This window comes from Monodon monoceros, unplaced genomic scaffold (genome assembly GCF_005190385.1).
Source record: "Monodon monoceros isolate NGI ecotype Baffin Bay Population unplaced genomic scaffold, NGI_Narwhal_1 Super_Scaffold_5, whole genome shotgun sequence".
NCBI lineage: Eukaryota > Metazoa > Chordata > Mammalia > Artiodactyla > Monodontidae > Monodon > Monodon monoceros.
Genome location: NW_021703782.1, coordinates 19,078,154 through 19,097,287, shown reverse-complemented (window position 1 = coordinate 19,097,287; position 19,134 = coordinate 19,078,154). Strand labels below are relative to the sequence as shown.

The window sequence follows — 19,134 nt, the reverse complement described above, 5'->3', positions numbered from 1 at the left end:
GATTGCTTTGGCTATTCGGGGTCTTTTGTATTTCCATAAAATTGTAAAATTTTTTGTTCTAGTTCTGTGAAAAATGCCATTGGTAGTTTGATAGGGATTGCATTGAATCTGTAGATTGCTTTGGGTAGTAGAGTCATTTTCACAATGTTGATTCTTCCAATCCAAGAACATGGTATATCTCTCCATCTATTTGTATCATCTTTAATTTTTTCAACAGTGTCTTATAATTTTCTGCATACAGTTCTCCTTAGGTAGGTTTATTCCTAGATATTTTATTCTTTTTGTTGCAACTGTAAATGGGAATGTTTTCTTAATTTCACTTTCAGATTTTTCACCATTAGTGCATAGGAATGCCAGAGATTTCTGTGCATTAATTTTGTATCCTGCTACTTTACCAAATTCATTGATTAGGTCTAGTAGTTTTCTGGTAGCATCTTTAGGATTCTCTATGTATAGTATCATGTCATCTGCAAACAGTGACAGCTTTACTTCTTTTGCGATTTGGATTCCTTTTATTTCCTTTTCTTCTCTGACTGCTGTGGCAAAAACTTCCAAAACTATGTTGAATAATAGTGGTGAGAGTGGGCAACCTTGTCTTGTTCCTGGTCTTAGTGGAAATGGTTTCATTTTTTCACCGTTGAGGACAATGTTGGCTGTGGGTTTGTCATATATGGCCTTTATTATGTTGAGGAAAGTTCTCTCTATGCCTACTTTCTGCAGGGTTTTTATCATAAATGGGTGTTGAATTTTGTCAAAAGCTTTCTCTGCATCTGTTGAGATGATCGTATGTTTTTTCTCCTTCAATTTGTTAATATGGTATATCACACTGATTGCTTTGTGTATACTGAAGAATCCTTGCGTTCCTGGAATAAACCCCACTTGATCATGGTGTATGATCCTTTTAATGCTGTTGGATTCTGTTTGCTAGTGTTTTGTTGAGGACTTTTGCATCTATGTTCATCAGTGATATTGGCCTGTAGTTTTCTTTCTTTGTGACGTCTTTGTCCAGTTTTGGTATCAGGGTGATGGTGGCCTCGTAGAATGAGTTTGGGAGTGTTCCTCCCTCTGCTATATTTTGGAAGAGTTTGAGAAGGATAGGTCTTAGCTCTTCTCTAAATGTTTGATAGAATTCGCCTGTGAAGCCATCTGGTCCTGGGCTTTTTTTTGTTGGAAGATTTTTAATCACAGTTTCAATTTCAGTGCTTGTGACTGGTCTCTTCATATTTTCTATTTCTTCCTGATTCAGTCTTGGCAGGTTGTACATTTCTAAGAATTTGTCCATTTCTTCCAGGTTGTCCATTTTATTGGCATAGAGTTGCTTGTAGTACTCTCTCATGATCTTTTGTATTTCTGCAGTGTCAGTTGTTACTTCTCCTTTTTCATCTCTAATTCTATTGATTTGAGTCTTCTCCCTTTTTTTCTTGATGAGTCTGGCTAATGGTTTATCTATTTTGTTTATCTTCTCAAAGAGCCAGCTTTTAGTTTTATTGATCTTTGCTATCGTTTCCTTCATTTCTTTTTCATTTATTTCTGATCTGATCTTTATGATTTCTTTCCTTCTGCTAACTTTGGGGTATTTTTGTTTTTCTTTCTCTAATTGCTTTAGGTGCAAGGTTAGGTTGTTTATTCAAGATGTTTCCTGTTTCTTAAGGTAGGATTGTGTTGCTATAAACGCCCCTCTTAGAACTGCTTTTGCTGCATTCCATAGGTATTTTTTAATTTCCTCTTTGATTTCTTCAGTGATCACTTTGTTATTAAGTAGTGTATTGTTTAGCCTCCATGTGTTTGTATTTTTTACAGATCTTTTCCTGTAATTGATATCTAGTCTCATAGCATTGTGGTTGGAAAAGATACTTGATACAATTTCAATTTTCTTAAATTTAGCAAGGCTTGATTTGTGACCCAAGATATGATCTATCCTGAAGAATGTTCCATGAGCACTTGAGAAAAATGTGTATTCTGTTGTTTTTGGATGGAATGTCCTATAAATATCAATTAAGTCCATCTTGTTTAATGTATCATTTAAAGCTTGTGTTTCCTTATTTATTTTCATCTTGGATCTGTCCATTGGTGAAAGTGGGGTGTTAAACTCCCCTACTATGAATGTGTTACTGTCGATTTCCCCTTTCATGGCTGTTAGTATTTGCCTTATGTATTGAGGTGCTCCTATATTGGGTGCATAAATATTTACAATTGTTATATCTTCTTCTTGGATCAATCCCTTGATCATTATGTAGTGTCCTTCTTTGTCTCTTCTAATATTCTTTATTTTAAAGTCTATTTTGTTTGATATGAGAATTGCTACTCCAGCTTTCTTTTGGTTTCCATTTGCATGGAATATCTTTTTCCATCCCCTTACTTTCAGTCTGTATGTGTCTCTAGGTCTGAAGTGGGTCTCTTGTAGACAGCATATACATGGGTCTTGTTTTTGTATCCATTCAGCCAATCTGTGTCTTTTGGTGGGAGCATTTAGTCCATTTACATTTAAGGTAATTATCGGTATGTATGTTCCTATTCCCATTTTCTTAATTGTTTTGGGTTCATTATTGTAAATCTTTTCCTTCTCTTGTGTATCTTGTCTAGAGAAGTTCCTTTAGCATTTGTTGTAAAGCTGGTTTGGTGGTGCTGAACTCTCTCAGCTTTTGCTTGTCTGTAAAGGCTTTAATTTCTCCATCAAATCTGAATGAGATCCTTGCTGGGTAGAGTAATCTTGGTTGCAGGTTTTTCTCCTTCATCACTTTAAATATGTCCTGCCAGTCCCTTCTGCCTTGCAGAGTTTCTGCTGAAAGATCAGCTGTTAACCTTATGGGGATTCCCTTGTGTGTTGTTGTTTTTCCCTTGCTGCTTTTAATATGTTTTCTTTATATTTAATTTTTGACAGTTTGATTAATATGTGTCTTGGCGTATTTTTCCTTGCATTTATCCTGTATGGGACTCTGTGCTTCCTGGACTTGATTAACTATTTCCTTTTCCATATTAGGGAAGTTTTCAACTATAATCTCTTCAAATATTTTCTCAGTCCCTTTCTTTTTCTCTTCTTCTGGAACCCCTATAATTCGAATGTTGGTGCGTTTAATGTTGGCCCAGAGGTCTCTGAGACTGTCCTCAGTTCTTTTCATTATTTTTTCTTTATTCTGCTCTGCAGTAGTTATTTCCAGTATTTTATCTTCCAGGTCATTTATCCGTTCTTCTACCTCAGTTGTCCTGCTATTGATCCCATCTAGAGTATTTTTTTAAAATAAATTTTTTAATTTATTTTTGGCTGAATTGGGTCTTTGTTGCTGCGCGTGGGCTTTCTCTAGTTGCAGCGAGCAGGGGCTACTCTTCATTGTGGTGCGAGGGCTTCTCATTGCTGTGGCTTTGTTGCGGAGCACGGGTTCTAGGTGTGCAGGCTTCAGTAGCTGTGGTTTGCAGGCTCTAGAGCACAGGCTCATGGCACACGGGTTTAGTTACTCCGCGGCATGTGGGATCTTCCCAGACCAGGTCTCGAACCTGTGTCCCCGGCATTGGCAGGCGGATTCTTAACCACTGCGCCATCAGGGAAGCCCTAGAGTAGTTTTAATTTCATTTATTGTGTTGTTCATCGTTGCTTGTTTCATCTTTAGTTCTTCTAGGTCCTTGTTAAATGTTTCTTGCATTTTTTCTATTCTATTTCCAAGATTTTGGATCATCTTTACTATCATTATTCTGAATTCTTTTTCAGTTAAACTGCCTATTTCCTCTTCATTTGTTAGATCTGGTGCGTTTTTATGTTACTCCTTCATCTGTTGTGTGTTCTTCTGTCTTCTCATTTTGCTTATCTTACTGTGTTTGGGGTCTCCTTTTTGTATGCTGCAGGTTTGTAATTCCTGTTGTTTTTGGTGTCTGTCCCCAGTGGCTAAGTTGGTTCAGTGGGTTGTGTAGGCTTCCTGGTGGAGGGGACTTGTGCCTGTGTTCTGGTAGATGAGGCTGGATCTCGTCTTTCTGGTGGGCAGGTCCACGTCTGGTGGTGTGATTTGGGGTGTCTGTGGACTTATTATGATTTTAGGCAGCCTCTCTGCTAATGGGTGGGGTTGTGTTCCTGTCTTGCTAGCTGTTTGGTATAGGGTGTCCCACACTGTAGCTTGCTGGCCGTTGAGTGAAGCTGGGTGCTGGTGTTGAGATGGAGATCTCTGGGCGATTTTTGCTGTTTGATATTACGTGGAGCTGGGAGGTCTCTTGTGGACCAGTGTCCTGAAGTTGGCTCTCCCACCTCAGAGGCACAGCACTGACTCCTGGCGGCAGCACCAAGAGCCTTTCATCCACACGGCTCAGAATAAAAGGGAGAAAAAGTAGAAAGAAAGAAGAAAGAATTAGTAGAAGTAGAAAGAAAGAAAGGAAGGAAGGAAAGAAAGAAATAAAGAAGATAAAATAAAATAAAGTAAGATAAAATAAAATAAAGTTATTAAAATAAAAATTAATTATTAAGAACAAAATAAAATTTTTTTTTAAAGAAAAAAAAAAAAAACCCAGACGGATAGAACTCTAGGACAAATGGTGGAAGCTAAGCTATACAGACAAAATGTCACAAAGAAGCATACACATACACAGTCACAAAAAGAGGAAAAGGGGAAAAAATAATAAATCTTGCTCTCAAAGTCCACCTCCTCAATTTGGGATAATTTGTTGTCTATTCATGTATTCCACAGATGCAGGGTACATCAAGTTGATTGTGGAGCTTTAATCCACTGCTTCTGAGGCTGCTGGGAGAGATTTCCCTTTCTCTTCTTTGTTCTCAAAGCTCCTGGGACTGAGCTTTGGATTTGTCCCCACCTCTGCGTGTAGGTCACCAGAGGGCGTCTGTTCTTCACTCAGACAGGACGGGGTTAAAGGAGCAGCTGCTTCAGGGACTCTGGCTCACTCAGGCCTGGGGGAGGGAGGGGTATGGAGTGCGGGGTGAGCCTGTGGCGGCAGAGGCCGGCATGACATTACGCCAGCCTGAGGCGTGCTGTGTGTTCTCCCGGGGAAGTTGTCCCTGGATCTTGGGACCCTGGCAGTGGCGAGCTGCACAGGCTCCCCAGAAGGGGGGTATGGATAGTGACTTGTGCTCACACATAGGCTTCTTGGTGGCGGCAGCAGCAGCCTTAGCGTCTCATGCCCGTCTCTGGGGTCTGCGCTTTTAGCCACGGCTCGCGCCCGTTTCTGGAGCTCCTTTAAGCAGCCCTCTTAATCCCCTCTCCTCACGCACCAGAAACAAAGAGGGAAGAAAAAGTCTCTTGCATCTTCGGCAGGTCCAGACTTTTCCCCGGACTCCCTCCCGGCTAGCCGTGGTGCACTAACCCCCTGGAGGCTGTGTTCACGCCGCTAACTCCAGTCCTCTCCTTCTGCTCCGACTGAAGCCCGAGCCTCAGCTCCCATCCCCGCCCGCCCCGGAGGGTGAGCAGATAAGCCTCTCGGGCTGGTGAGTGCCGGCACCAATCCTCTGTGCGGGAATCTCTCCGCTTTGCCCTCTGCACCCCTGTTGCTGTGCTCTTCTCCGGGGCTCTGAAGCTTTCCCCCTCCAAAAAAAAGTAATCTTTTATAAGGAAAAAAGGTATGCTATCTGCTAATTACGTTATCCAAATCCTGGATATTAAAGGACTATCTTATATTAAAGCCACTTATTCAAGTTCATATTTATCAGAATAAAAGGAGGTATTATGGCCTTCTTGATTGTTTTTCAGAGGAAAGACTATAAAATACCCAACTTTAGAACAGTTTAAAAACAACCAACTATATTTTCTCTTAAAATCTCCATATTTTTGTGTTACATACCTTTTTTTTTTTTTGCAGTACACGGGTCTCTCACTGTTGTGGCCTCCCTCATTGCGGAGCACAGGCTCCAGACGCGCAGGCTCAGCGGCCATGGCTCACCCCCCCAGCCACTCCATGGCATGTGTGATCTTCCCAGACCAGGGCACAAACCCATGTCGCCTGCACCGGCAGGTGGACTCTCAACCACTGCGCCACCAGGGAAGCCCTACAGACTTTTTTTAAATCCCTTGAGATTTGGACAATTTTCTTAAAAGTACAAATATCACCTATGTACTCATTAGAACATTAAAAACAGTGCTGAATGTTTTCCAGAATGTTTTCACATACAGTATCTTATGTGATTCTTACCAAAATGTTCTAAGTTGTGCAACAAAGATGATTCCCTGCCTACACTGCGAAAACTACAATTCCATGACTGGTAGGAAGAAGTGGCAGATCTAGGAATTTTATGACCAAATGCCCTTCCTACTAAAACATGCATTCATGGTCCTACAACAGAGAGAAAATATTTTTTAAAATAAACAAATGAACAATTGTTCACTATTGGCTCTAGAACATAATTATATGCCACTATCTCTCACCATGAAACTCTGCCACTAATTGTCTTTTGATTTAGTTTAAGACCAAAGAGTCAAGTAGGCATCATGTATGCAAAGCAGATCCCAGGCACAGGGATAAACCACATGTAAATGAGATCTGAATGCATTACAAACAAAACAATCACAGAGGTTCAACAAGAGAAACTATCCAAGTGCACAGGGACCCCATTAGCCTTAGAGGAAAGGAAGGCTCCACAACCTGATAAAATCACTTGATTGATTCTAAACTACACATTAAAACAATAAGATGAGAAGGTGGAAACACTTCTGATCCACACAGTCCTCACAAGACTATTTTAAGAACCTGCTGGGCCTTTAGGAGGCAGGAGAACATTTAGCCTAAGAAACTAGAAGAATTTTAATTCAACTGTCAATTTTCTTTTTCTGTGTTAATCATCTAGTACCATCTAATATGTTACTATGAAATAACAGAAAATGTTTTAATAAGGAAATTTACTTTTCCAATAAGTGATTTTCATTCACTATCTGAAAAGTTGAGAAAAGAGCTAAAAGACAGAGCATTTTCATCACTGAAAACAGATGCCTGAGTGATATTAGTACTTCCAGGAAAAGAAAAAGCCAAAATCAAAAGCAACCTATTGGTGGGCCTGGGAAAGAGACCCTAGCCTCACACACAAGCTACTAAAATGAGAGGAAAGGGAAGTTCACTTCTGCTTTAATGCTCAGTACAAAGGGCAAATATCTAAATATTTAGAATAATTTAATTATAGAGGGTATTTTATTTTATTATTTTATTTTGAAAATAAATTTATTTATTTATTTTTGGCTGCGTTGGGTCTTCATTGCTGTGTGCAGGCTTTCTCTAGTTGTGGCGAGTGGGAGCTACTCTTTGTTGCAGAGTACGGGCTCTAGGCACACGGGCTTCAGTAGTCATGGCGCACAGGCTTAGTTGCTCTGTGGCATGTGGGATCTTCCTGGACCAGGGCTCGAACCTGTGTCCCCTGGATTGGCAGGCGGATTCTTAACCACTGCGCCACCAGGGAAGTCCCAAGGGTATTTTAGAGATTTAAAATATAGCCTTAGCTGACCTCAAGTATCTTCCTGAACTTATCTAACACTGAAATTTCAAGGTAATTTAATACAACTACAGTAATTGAAGTGATTAGTTCCAGAATAAGGAAAAACATAGAAAATACCCTGTTGGAAAACCAAGTAAAAATACATACGATATACACATAAAGAAAGGAAAAAAGATGATAAGCAAGCATGGGCAACTGTTGAAAAGGAACAAAACAAGTTTACAGGAAGGACAATGTACTCAGAAAACAATACACATTACTCCAAGCTGTAGGTTTGGTGTCTTATTACAAAACCATCACACTGCAAATTAACCTTCAACCTTTGTCCAGATACCACAGTCTGTTTGAACCTTCGACTACATTAGGATAAGGATGACACAGTGACCAATAATGTAGTTCACAGAGTAGCTAATACACAACTGTGTGTTCATTATATTGACTCTGGAGGCCCATTCAGACACTTGAAAGATCAAATCCAATTTAAATTTAAAACGCACTTGAACACCACACCACATGTATGTGGTATGCTACTATTTTTGTAAAACTGGGGGAAAAATGTATGGAAGTGGTTTGCACACACTGAAAAAAGCCTGGAAGAATGAACAAGAAACTACTGAGAGTAGCTGTCTTTTTTGGGGGTGGAATGGCAGTGGGGAGAAGACTTCACTATCTCTTTAAATCTTTGAGGTTTATATCTTGGATTGAATTATTGAATCAAGAAAATTAATTTAGGATGGATCAAGAGGGTTTTATGAAAAGTGAAATAAGTTGGACAGAGAAAGACAAATAGCATATGATCTCACTAATATATGGACTCTAAAAAACAAAACAAACAAAATGAAAACAGACTCATAGATACACAGAACAAAGGCGTGGTTGCCAGAGGGAAAGGGGATCGGGGTGGGGAAAATTAGGTGTAGGGGATTAAGAGGTACAAAGCTCCAGTTATAAAATAAATAAGCAATGGTGATGTAACATACAGCATAAGGAATATGGCCAAAAATATTTTAATAACTTTGGGGACAGACGGTTACTAGACTCCATGGTGATCATTTCATAATGTATGCATGTCAAATCACTATATACTAAACCTGAAACTAACGTAATATTGTACGTCAACTATATTTAAATTAAAAAAAATAATTTAAAAATCATTAAAGACCCCCCCCCAAGTTTGGAGGCACACAGCATCCTATTACACATATTTCAGGTGATCCAAATGAAAAACTGACTGGGCAATTAAAACAACATATTTCCATAGCTCTGGGAAAACTGGTCTTGAAGATTTGAAACTTTTTTTTCTCTAAATTTAGCAATAAATCTCTTATCAGTCTTCTCAGATTAACTCCTGAGCAAGAGCCAAGGCCACACATGCAAATAAGATCTACTAGAAAGAGAGGCTTTTAAGAAAGCAATTTCTTTACCCCACAAGCAGATCATGGAAAGAAAGCCTTGTTGATCAGATTACAACAAACAACTTTGTAAAAAAAATGCCTTTTTTAGTTTTCTAATTCTTATGAAGGAAATAATACCCTACCAATAAAAAGCAGGCAAACAAATCATGTTTGCACTAGGCTAGAGGAAAGAGGGAGCCTCTGATCTGAGCTCTTTTAAGTCTTTGATCTTGCCATTAATATTGCAAATCAGAATACTTATTTTCTAGTTTTAGGGCTGAAATTAGTTAGCTATGTGACCATGAGGAAGTCACTTAACCTCTCTGAGCTTTCTGTTCTTCTGAATAACTGGGATGCTGGAATCCAGGATTTTAAAGATCCTTTCCAACTGTAGGATTCTTGGACACCAACTCCCATCATCTGTTTCCAATAAAAATAATTTAACCACTAAATTAGCTAAGGGATAAAGAAAGGTGCTCCCTTAAATAAAAACATCTTAACTGTTAAAGTGAAAAAAACAAAGACCCAGAAATGAAAATGAGGAGAGAAGACAAAAGAGACTTCCCTGGCCCCACTGTCCCCACCCTCTGACATTTTGTAAACCAGAATGTTATTTCCAGTAATATACTCATTTGGAAAATTATTTAACAACATTTTTGAAATTTTCAGAAGCAAAGAACAATATACATTTAATAAAAAACCACCATAAAATTCCAGGGTCTTCTTTGATGACTCTGATTTAGGGAGTTCATCGTGTTTGAAATCACACTCTCATCCTAATATGTAGTTAGCCCATCTCCAGGTCATCCACACACAAGGAAATCAATGATCCTTTGTCTTCATTCCAGAAAGAAAAGGGCTACACAGTCTATGACTTCCCCCATCCCCCAAATCTGTTCTCACTTTCCTCCCGGCACGTGGTGGCTGCCCAGCTAGAGCAATTTTCCAGTCCCTCTGCTGGGAGACATGACCTGGGTAATGTTCTCACCAACAGAATGTGGCCAGAATGATGAGCAACACCACCTGCCCACCTAAACAGGTGCCAATGCCCTGCACTCCTGCTCCTCCATACTCATCACTTGGCTTCGGTCACACAGACAAAGATGGTGCCCTGAGGCCTAGAGCAACGAGACAGGGAAAATCTGGGTTCCTGCACGACTACAAAGAGCAGAGCCACTCACAACAGGATGCTTCCCCTTACAACTGTCATGCACGGCAAAAAGTCTCCTCACACCATGTCTCCTGGGGCAAATGCAACAAGAGCTCAAGCTTCGCCCTACTGAGACAGTGTGCCTTAGATACCTATGACTCTTCTCCACAAGGGACAGTCAGCCCCAGACCAATGCATCTCCTACCAATGATTTCAAACACAAAATCTAGAAAGTTCACCAGCTTATTACCACAACTAATTAAGGATACCTTTTCCAAGGAGTTTTGAAATCAAACTGAATCTTAATTCTTGAAAGCAGTAGTCTGAAAAATATGACAGAAAACATACCAAATGTGCCATAAAATCCTCTAGGTCCACAAGTTCCCACACCATACTTCTTTAGAGATGCCAAAGCTGCTGCCTTTGTGAAAGTAAAAAAAAAAAAATTAGACTGTAATAATATATCTTTAACAGTTTAAAAATGACATTTCCTATTCTTTAACCCACATAGCTCCCCAGTACCCTGGCTTTTCCTTTCTTAGTACTAAGACAATTCTAACAGGATATAAAGAAAAGAGGGATGGGAAGACTTAGGTATACGACTTAAAACATGGAAAAGTTGTATTAGCTTGATCATTAAAACCTGGTTAACTCAATGCATTCGTACTTTCTGGCATTTGTGGGCACAGGTGTTTCCTCAAAAAATGTTTACTGGCCCACAATCCCAACAGGAGATGAAGCAATTTCCTAGACACATCTCCAACTATTACCTGGGTCTGGTTCATATAGTTCTCTGGTTGTCACCCAACACTAAGCCACATTAGGACACTCTTGCCTCCCTTTGTTGAAAACTAGGTTACAGCTCTGTCACTAAAGAGTAAAGAGTAAGTACTTACACAGCCCCTTCTGATATTCTGCATTTGTCTCTTATTTTATGTCCAGATGCTTATGTCAGTCATGTTATCTGTCCACTTCAGCATATGTGCTACTTACCTTGAGCCTAGGGTTATCCAACAATCCAAGAAAATTGAATGAGGCAAAGTTTATACATTCTTTTCCATTCACCACAATGTTATGGCTTGGAGGGCTGGGGAAAGAGACAGGAGTGGTATACTTCAGCAGTCATTCTTGTTACAGGACACACATTATCAGCTGTCCAGAAGAGGGAAGGTGACAGGACACACAAGTGTTGTCATTCTACTCTATTTGCCTTCTGGCCTCCTAGCTCTCTTTTTATTCTTAAAAAGTAAAATTAGACAATAGTATATTAAAAATCAGATACTCGGTCATCAATTCTACTCTTAATAGGCCACCTCGTAGTACTTAAATAAAAAAAATTGAGCTAGAATTCCAAGATGAATAGATGAATGGCAAACCGTTGCTTTAGTTTTAAAACTCACTTAAGAAAGAAGCTGCTAAATAAAGTACCTGGAATGAGACAAACAGGGAGGAAATATAAAAAGATCAAGATCAAAGGTATGAAGAGGCAGAGCAAGTAACAATCTTACAGTTAAGTGGTTTAAAAATACATGTTACTAGGACTTCCCCCATGGTCCAGTGGGTAAGACTGCGTTCGCAATGCAGGGGGCCCGGGTTTGATCCTTGGTGGGGAACTAGATCACACATGCACGCTGCAACTAAGAAGTCCGCATGCAGCGACTAAGACCCGGTGCAGCCAAAATAAATAAATAAATAACTATAAATAAATATTTTAAAAAAATTACATGTTATCTACAGGAAGCCACCAAAAGAATAAGTGAGCTCTGTTCCCAATTTCTAAAGTTAATGCTGGAATACCATTTAAAAGGAATCCCCCTCATCCCAAAAGGGGGGAAAACAGAGTGGCCAGTTGCACAGGAGAAGCATGGATTGAGTTCAGCTGAGACAAGAGATGGGCTCTTGAGGAGACAACCTATTACATCCTCTGCTGACAAATACTCTAGCTTTAAGTCATGCTTCAAAAACACTGGCCAGGGCTTCCCTGGTGGTGCAGTGGTTCAGAATCTGCCTGCTAATGCAGGGGACACGGGTTCGAGCCCTGGTCTGGGAAGATCCCACATGCCGCGGAGCAACTAGGCCCGTGAGCCACAACTACTGAGCCTGCGCGTCTGGAGCCTGTGCTCCACAGCAAGAGAGGCCGCGATAGTGAGAGGCCTGCACACCACGATGAAGAGTGGCCCCAGCTTGCCACAACTAGAGAAAGCCCTCACACAGAAATGAAGACCCAACACAGCCAAAAATAAATAAATAAACCAAAAAAGAAAAAAAACAAAACACTGGCCAAACTATGGGACATGAGCTATTAAAGGGTTGTGAGATCAATTTACTTAGTCACAGCCAGCCTATTTCACCTAAAGTAAGCCATAAGAATAGAATGGAATGGAAATGCACCAACAGGGCCAGGGAAAGGACGGTGGCACATAACTGTTCTACACATGCATTGCTCTGTGCACTGGGCTGCTCTGTAAAATGCACTGTGGTCAGAAAAGATTGGGAAACACCACTCTCACTGGTATGTTTTAACAGAACTGGTTTTCTATGAGAAAAATAACGAAAGATGCTGGGAAACCAGGGAAGGAAAAGAATGACTACTTGAAGTAAATTCACAAAAGCAGATGAACTCGTACAAGACTCGGTGAAAAGAACATGGTTGTGGAGTCAGGCAGATCCCGTCAGTATTATGGCTACTGACCACTTCAGAAACTCAGAGATGTTACCTGGCCTGCATAAGCCTCAGTTTCATTTCTCAACTTGTCATTATAAGAGGTGTTCATTACATATTTTCCTTTTTTTTCCCTATTGCTTCAAGAGCTTCTTCTCTTTCAAATAATCCACTGTGTTATTTAGTTTCCCACTTCCCAGGACTTCTTTAGTTTCATAAGTCCTCCCTGATGTGGAGGTGTTGGCACCCACAAAAAGATGAAAAAAAATATCCATGTAGACAAGTCTGTACTAACGGTTGCTGCTGTGAAAGCTGAGGCCATTCTACAAAAAACTGGGACACACAGAGAAATCAAACTACCAGGAATAAGTACACCCAAAGCCCCTGACCAGAGTTGATAAGCTGCCAGCATGATGTAGGGATGTAGACATCTTGTTTCTGCCTAGCACATGGGGCAGGAAAGGAAAACAGTTTCCATGAGAACTGGAAGGCTCACACCTGTGCCCCATGCAGGCTTGCAGCAGTAAGCCAGACAGGGCACTTAACACAGGAATCCTGGAGCTGAAGACACTTCAAAGTTCCTCACAGAAGCAAATAAAACCGATACAGAAAGACATCTTCACAACAAGGCTTCAGAAGAGTCAAGGGAGGGAAAATAAAACCCTTCCAGTCAAAACCCACAACCACACTATTACTGAGAGTCAGTAATTACATAAGTGAACTTAGAAATAGGACAATGGTGCTTTACCAGAAAGAAACAAATACTACAGACCCCCATTAACAACAGGTTTGGCACTTGAGGGAGAACAGACAAACGGACGAATGAAAGAATCCAGAACTCAAGAAAATTGTGTATACAGGAACACCTCAGAGATACTCTGGGGTCGGTTCCAGACCACCGCAATGAAGCAAGTATAGCAATCGAGAGAACCACATGAAGTTTTTGGTTTCCCAGTGCATATAAAAGTTATGTTTACACCATACTGTAGTCTATTAAGTGTACAGCAGCATTATGTCTAAAAAACAATGTACACACCTTAATTAAAAAATAATTTATTGGGACTTCCCTGGTGGTGCAGTGGTTAAGAATGCGCCTGCCAATGCAGAGGACACAGGTTTGATCCCTGGTCTGGGAAGATCCCACATGCCACGGAGCAACTAAGCCTGTGCTCCACAACTACTGAGCCTGCGCTCTAGAGCCTTTGAGCCACAACTACTGAGCCCATGCACTGCAATTACTGAAGCTGCACGCTCTAGGGCCCGTGTGCTGCAACTACTGAAGCCTGTATGCCTAGAGCCCATGCTCTGCAACAACAGAAGCCACCACAGCAAGAAGCCTGTGCACCACAACGAAGAGTAGTCCCTGCTTGCCACAACTAGAGAAAGCCCGTGTGCACCAACGAAGGCCCAACACAGCCAAAAATAAATAAATAAATAATAATTTATTGCATTGGGAGTGGCCAAGATGGCAGACTAGGAAGACCCTGAGCTCACCTCCTCCCATGGGCACACCAAAATTACGACTATTTACAGAGCAGCTGTTGATGAGAATGACCTGAAGACTAGCAGACAAGATCTTCCACAACTAAAGATAGAAGGAATCACAATGAGATGGGTAGGCGAGGTGGAGACATGGTATAGTCAAGACCCATACCCGCAGGTAGGTGATCCACAAATGGGAGAATAATTACAATTACAGAGGTCATTCCCAAGGAGTGAGGGGTCTGAGTCCCACAAGAGGTTCCCCAGTCTGGGTGTCCTGCACCCAGAAGATGAACCCCCAGAACATCTGTGGTTTTTTTTTTAAAATTTATTATTTATTTACTTATTTTATCTATTTCTGGCTGCACCAGGTCTTAGTTGAGGCATGCGGGATCTTCATTGAGGCATGTGGGATTTTTCGTTGTGGCACGTGGGCTTCTCTCTAGTTGTGGTATGCAGGTTTTCTCTTCTCTAGTTGAGGCATGCAGGCTCTGGGGTGTGTGGGCTCTGTAGTTGTGGCACAGGGGTTCCAGAGTGCATGGGCTCTGTAGTTGGCAGCACATGGGCTCTCCAGTTGAGGCGCGCGGGCTTGGTGTAGTTGTGGTGCGTGGGCTTAGTTGCAACACTGCATGTGGGATCTTAGTTCCCTGACCAGAGATTGAACCTGGGTCCCCTGCATTGTAAGGTGGATTCTTACTGGACCACCCGGGAAGTCCCAAACATTTGGTTTTGAAGGTCAGTGGAGCTTCCTCTTGGGACAGCCAGAGAGCTGTGGGAAATAGAGACTCTACTCTTAAAGGCTGCACACAAAATCTCAAACACTCCAGTATCCAAGGGCAGAAGTAATATGAAAGGAGCCTAGGTCAGACCTGCTCGCTGAACTTAGAGAGCCTCCCAGAGAGGCAGGAGGCAAATGGGACTCATTCTGGGGACACAGACACTGGCAGCAGCCACTTCTGGGAGATTATCATACCATGGCAACACTGGTATTGGCAAGTGCCATTTTTGAATCCTCACTCTAGCTTATTAGCACTGAAACTGATCCTTGCCTACCAGCTAATCAGCACCAGTACTGGGAAACACCAGGCCAAGGAGCCAGCTGGGCCGGGACACAGTCCCACTCACCAACAGGCAGGCTATCATAGGACCCCCTGAGCCCCAGGCAATCCAGGACTAGCCCTGCCCACAAACACTAGGCCAACACTAGCTCTGGGACCCCTGGCCCTACAGCCAGCTACTTTGTGACCTGGGCCCACCCACCAGCTGGTTGGCACCAGGACTGGGACTCCCCTGGCCATGCAGCCAGCCATGCCAGGATCTGGGCATGCCTACCAGGGGCCAGCAACTTCTGCACAAGGCAGGGTCTGGCAACCAACTGGACCAAGGGCCAACCATGGCTACCAAGCACCCACAGTAGTTAGTCAGCACACCAAAACAGAAAGACTCGCTCAGCACACACACAGGGCACACTCAGAGCATGTAGCTCTGGTGACCAGAGGGAAGTGTGCTGTTGCAAGTTTAAAGCAATATAAGACTACCTCAGGAAACAAGAAAAAGTTCAAATAAACAACCTAACCTTACACTTAAAGGAGCTACAAAAAGAACAAGTAAATCTCAAAGTTGGTAGAAGGAATGAAATAATAAATATTGGAGCAGAAATAAATGAAATAAGAGACTAAAAAACAATAGAAAAGATCAATGAAGAGTAGGTTCTATGAAAAGACAAACAAAATTAATAAACCTTTAGCAAGACTCTTCAAGAAAAAACAGGGTCCAAATCAATAAATCAGAAATGAAAAAAGAAGTTACAGATACTGCAGAAATATAAAGGATCATAAGAAATTACTATGAACAACTAAACGCCAAAAAATAGACAACCTAGGAGAAATGGACAAATTCCTAGAAATGTACAATCTCCCAAGACTGAATCAGGAAGAAGTAGAAAATATGAACAGACCAATTACCAGTAATAAAACTGAATCAGTAATAAAAACTCCCAACAAACAAAAGCCCAGGACCAGAGGGCTTCACAGGTGAATTTTTCCAAACCTTTAAAGAAGGGTTAAGACCTATCCTTCTTAAACTATTCCAAAAAAACAGAGGAGGAAGGAATGCTTCTGAAATCATTCTACAAGGCCAGCATCACCCTGATACCCAAACCAGTGATATCACAAAAAAAGAACATTACAGGCCAATATCACTGATGAACATAGATGCAAAACTCCTCAACTAAATATCAGCAAACTGAATTCAACAATACATTAAAAGGATCATACACCATGATAAAATGGGATTTATCCCAAGAATGCAGGGATGGTTCAATATCTGAAAATCTATCAACATGATACATCACAATAACAAACTGAAGAATAAAAATCATGAACATCTCAGTAAGGATAAAGACAAAGTCTTTGACAAAATTCAACAATCACTTATGATAAAACCTCTCAACAAAGTGGGTATAGAGGGAACATATCTCAACATAATAAAGGCCACATATGACAAGCCCATAGCTAACATACTCAATGGTGAAAAGCTGAAAGCATTACCTCTAAGATTTAGAACAAGACAAGGATGGGCAGGGTATCTGAATAGATATTTTTCCAAAGAAAACATACAGACGGCCAATAGGCACATGAAAAGATGCTCAAGATCACTAATCATCAGGGAAATGAAAATCAAGACCACAATGAAATATCACCTCACACCTGTCAAAATAGCTATCATCAAAAAGACCACAAATAGCAAATGTTGGCAAGGAAGTGAAGAAAAGGGAACCCTCATGCACTATTCATGGGAATGTAAATTGGTGCAGCCACTATGGAGGACAGTATGGAAACTCCACAAAAAATTAAAAATAGAACTATCATACAATCCAGCAATTCTACCCCTGGGTATTTACCCAAAGAAAACAAAAACACTCGTTAGAAAATATTCTTGCACCCCTATGCTCATTTCAGCTTTACAATAGCCAAGATGGGGTAGCAATATCTCAGTGCCCATCGATAGATGTACGGAAAAAGATTTGCCATATATGCGTGGTGTGTTGTGTGTTATTAAGTGAGTCATGGATATGAAATGTACAGTGTGGGGAATATAGTTAATAATTACTGTAATATCTTTGTATGGTGACAAATGGTAACTAGATTCATCAGGGTAATCATTCTGAAATGTACAAAAATATAAAATCACCATGTTGTGTGCCAGGAACTAACAGTGTTTTAAGTCAACTATACTTCAAAAAGAAATGAATAAACAGTGTTTTAAGTCAATTATACTTCAAAAAGAAACGAATAAACTCATAGGAAAAGAGATCACATCTATGGTTACCAGAGGCAGGGTGAGGGGAGGGGGAACAGGATGAAGGTCAAAAGGCACAAACTCTCAGTTATAAGATAAATAAGCACCGGTGATACAATGTACATCATGACAAATATAATTAATGCTGCTGTTAAATTATGTATGAAGATTGTTGAGAGTAAATCCTAAGAGTTTTTATCACAAGGAAAAAAAATTTTTCTATTTAATTTTGTATCTAAATGAGATGATGGATATTCACTAAACTTAATGTGGTAATCATTTCATGATGTGTTCAAGTCAAATAATTATGTTGTACACCTTAAATTTATACAATGCTATATGTCAATTATATCTCAATAAAACAAAAATATTTTTTCTAATTTTAAAAATTTTATTTATTTTCTAACATTTATATTGGAGTATAATTGCTTTACAATGGTGTTAGTTTCTGCTTTATAACAAAGTGAATCAGCTATACATATACATATGTTCCCATATCTCCTCCCTCTTGTGTCTCCCTCCCAACCCCACCCCTCTAGGTGGTCACAAAGCAGCGAGCTGATCTCCCTGTGCTATGCAGCTGCTTCCCCCTAGCTATGTTTTACATTTGCTAGTGTATATATGTCCATGCCACTCTCTCACTTCATCCCAGCTTACCCTTCCCCCTCCCCGTGTCCTCAAGTTCATTCTCTACATCTGCATCTTTATTCCTCTCCTGCCCCTAGGTTCTTCAGAACCTTTTTTTTTTTTTTTTTAAGATTCCATATATATGTGCTAGGATATGGTATTTGTTTTTCTCTTTCTGACTTACTTCACTGTGTATGACAGCCTCTAGGGCCATCCACCTCACTACAAATAACTCAATTTCGTTTCTTTTTATGGCTGAGTAATATTCCATTGTATATATGTGCCACATCTTCTTCATCCATTCATCTATTGATGGACACTTAGGTTGCTTCCATGTCCTGGCTATTGTAAATAGAGCTGCAAAGAACAGTGGAACATGACTCTTTGAATTATGATTTTCTCAGGGTATATGCCCAGTAGTGGGACTGTTGGGTCATATGGTAGTTCTATTTTTAGTTTTTTAAGGAACCTCCATACTGTTCTCCATAGTGGCTGTATCAATTTACATTCCCACCAACAGTGCAAGAGGGCTCCCTTTTCTCCACACCCCCTCCAGCACTTATTGTTTGTAGAATTTTTGATGATGGCTATTCTGACTGGTGTGAGGTGATACCTCATTGTAGTTTTCATTTGTATTTCTCTAATGACTAGTGATGTTGAGCATCCTTTCATGTAACTATTGGCAATCTGTATATCTTCTTTGGAGAAATGTCTATTTAGGGCTTCTGCCCATTTTTGAATTGGGTGGTTTGCTTTTTTGATATTAAGCTGCATGAGCTGCTTGTAAATTTTGGAGATTAATCCTCTGTCAGTTGCTTCATTTGCAAATATTTTCTCCCATTCTGAGGGTTGTCTTTTGGTCTTGTTTATGGTTTCCTTTGCTGTGCAAAAGCTTTGAAGTTTCATTAGGTCCCATTTGTTTATTTTTGTTTTTATTTCCCTCTCTCTAGGAGGTGGGTCAAAAGGATCTTATGTCAGAGTGTTCTGCCTATGTTTTCCTATAAGAGTCTTATAGTGTCTGGCCTTACATTTAGGTCTTTAATCCATTTTGATATTATTTTTGTGAATTCTGTTAGGGACTGTTCTGATTTCATTCTTTTACATGTAG

At 40.4% G+C, this 19,134-nt stretch overlaps 1 protein-coding gene across 2 annotated transcripts in view; it reads right to left on the bottom strand.

Annotated features, from left to right (window-relative positions):
* SPTLC1 (serine palmitoyltransferase long chain base subunit 1) overlaps positions 1 to 19,134 on the bottom strand; it is a 74,649-nt gene that overhangs the window by 37,227 nt on the left and 18,288 nt on the right. For both annotated transcript variants that reach the window (XR_003790851.1, XM_029203421.1), the window contains exons 4-5: positions 10,949 to 11,042; positions 10,304 to 10,376 (exon numbers count right to left, since the gene is read on the bottom strand). Coding sequence is in view for 1 of the 2 variants with exons in the window: in XM_029203421.1 (XP_029059254.1) it covers positions 10,304 to 10,376; positions 10,949 to 11,042 (167 nt within the window). In the remaining variant the exon portion in view is untranslated. The remainder of the gene's footprint in view (positions 1 to 10,303; positions 10,377 to 10,948; positions 11,043 to 19,134) is intronic.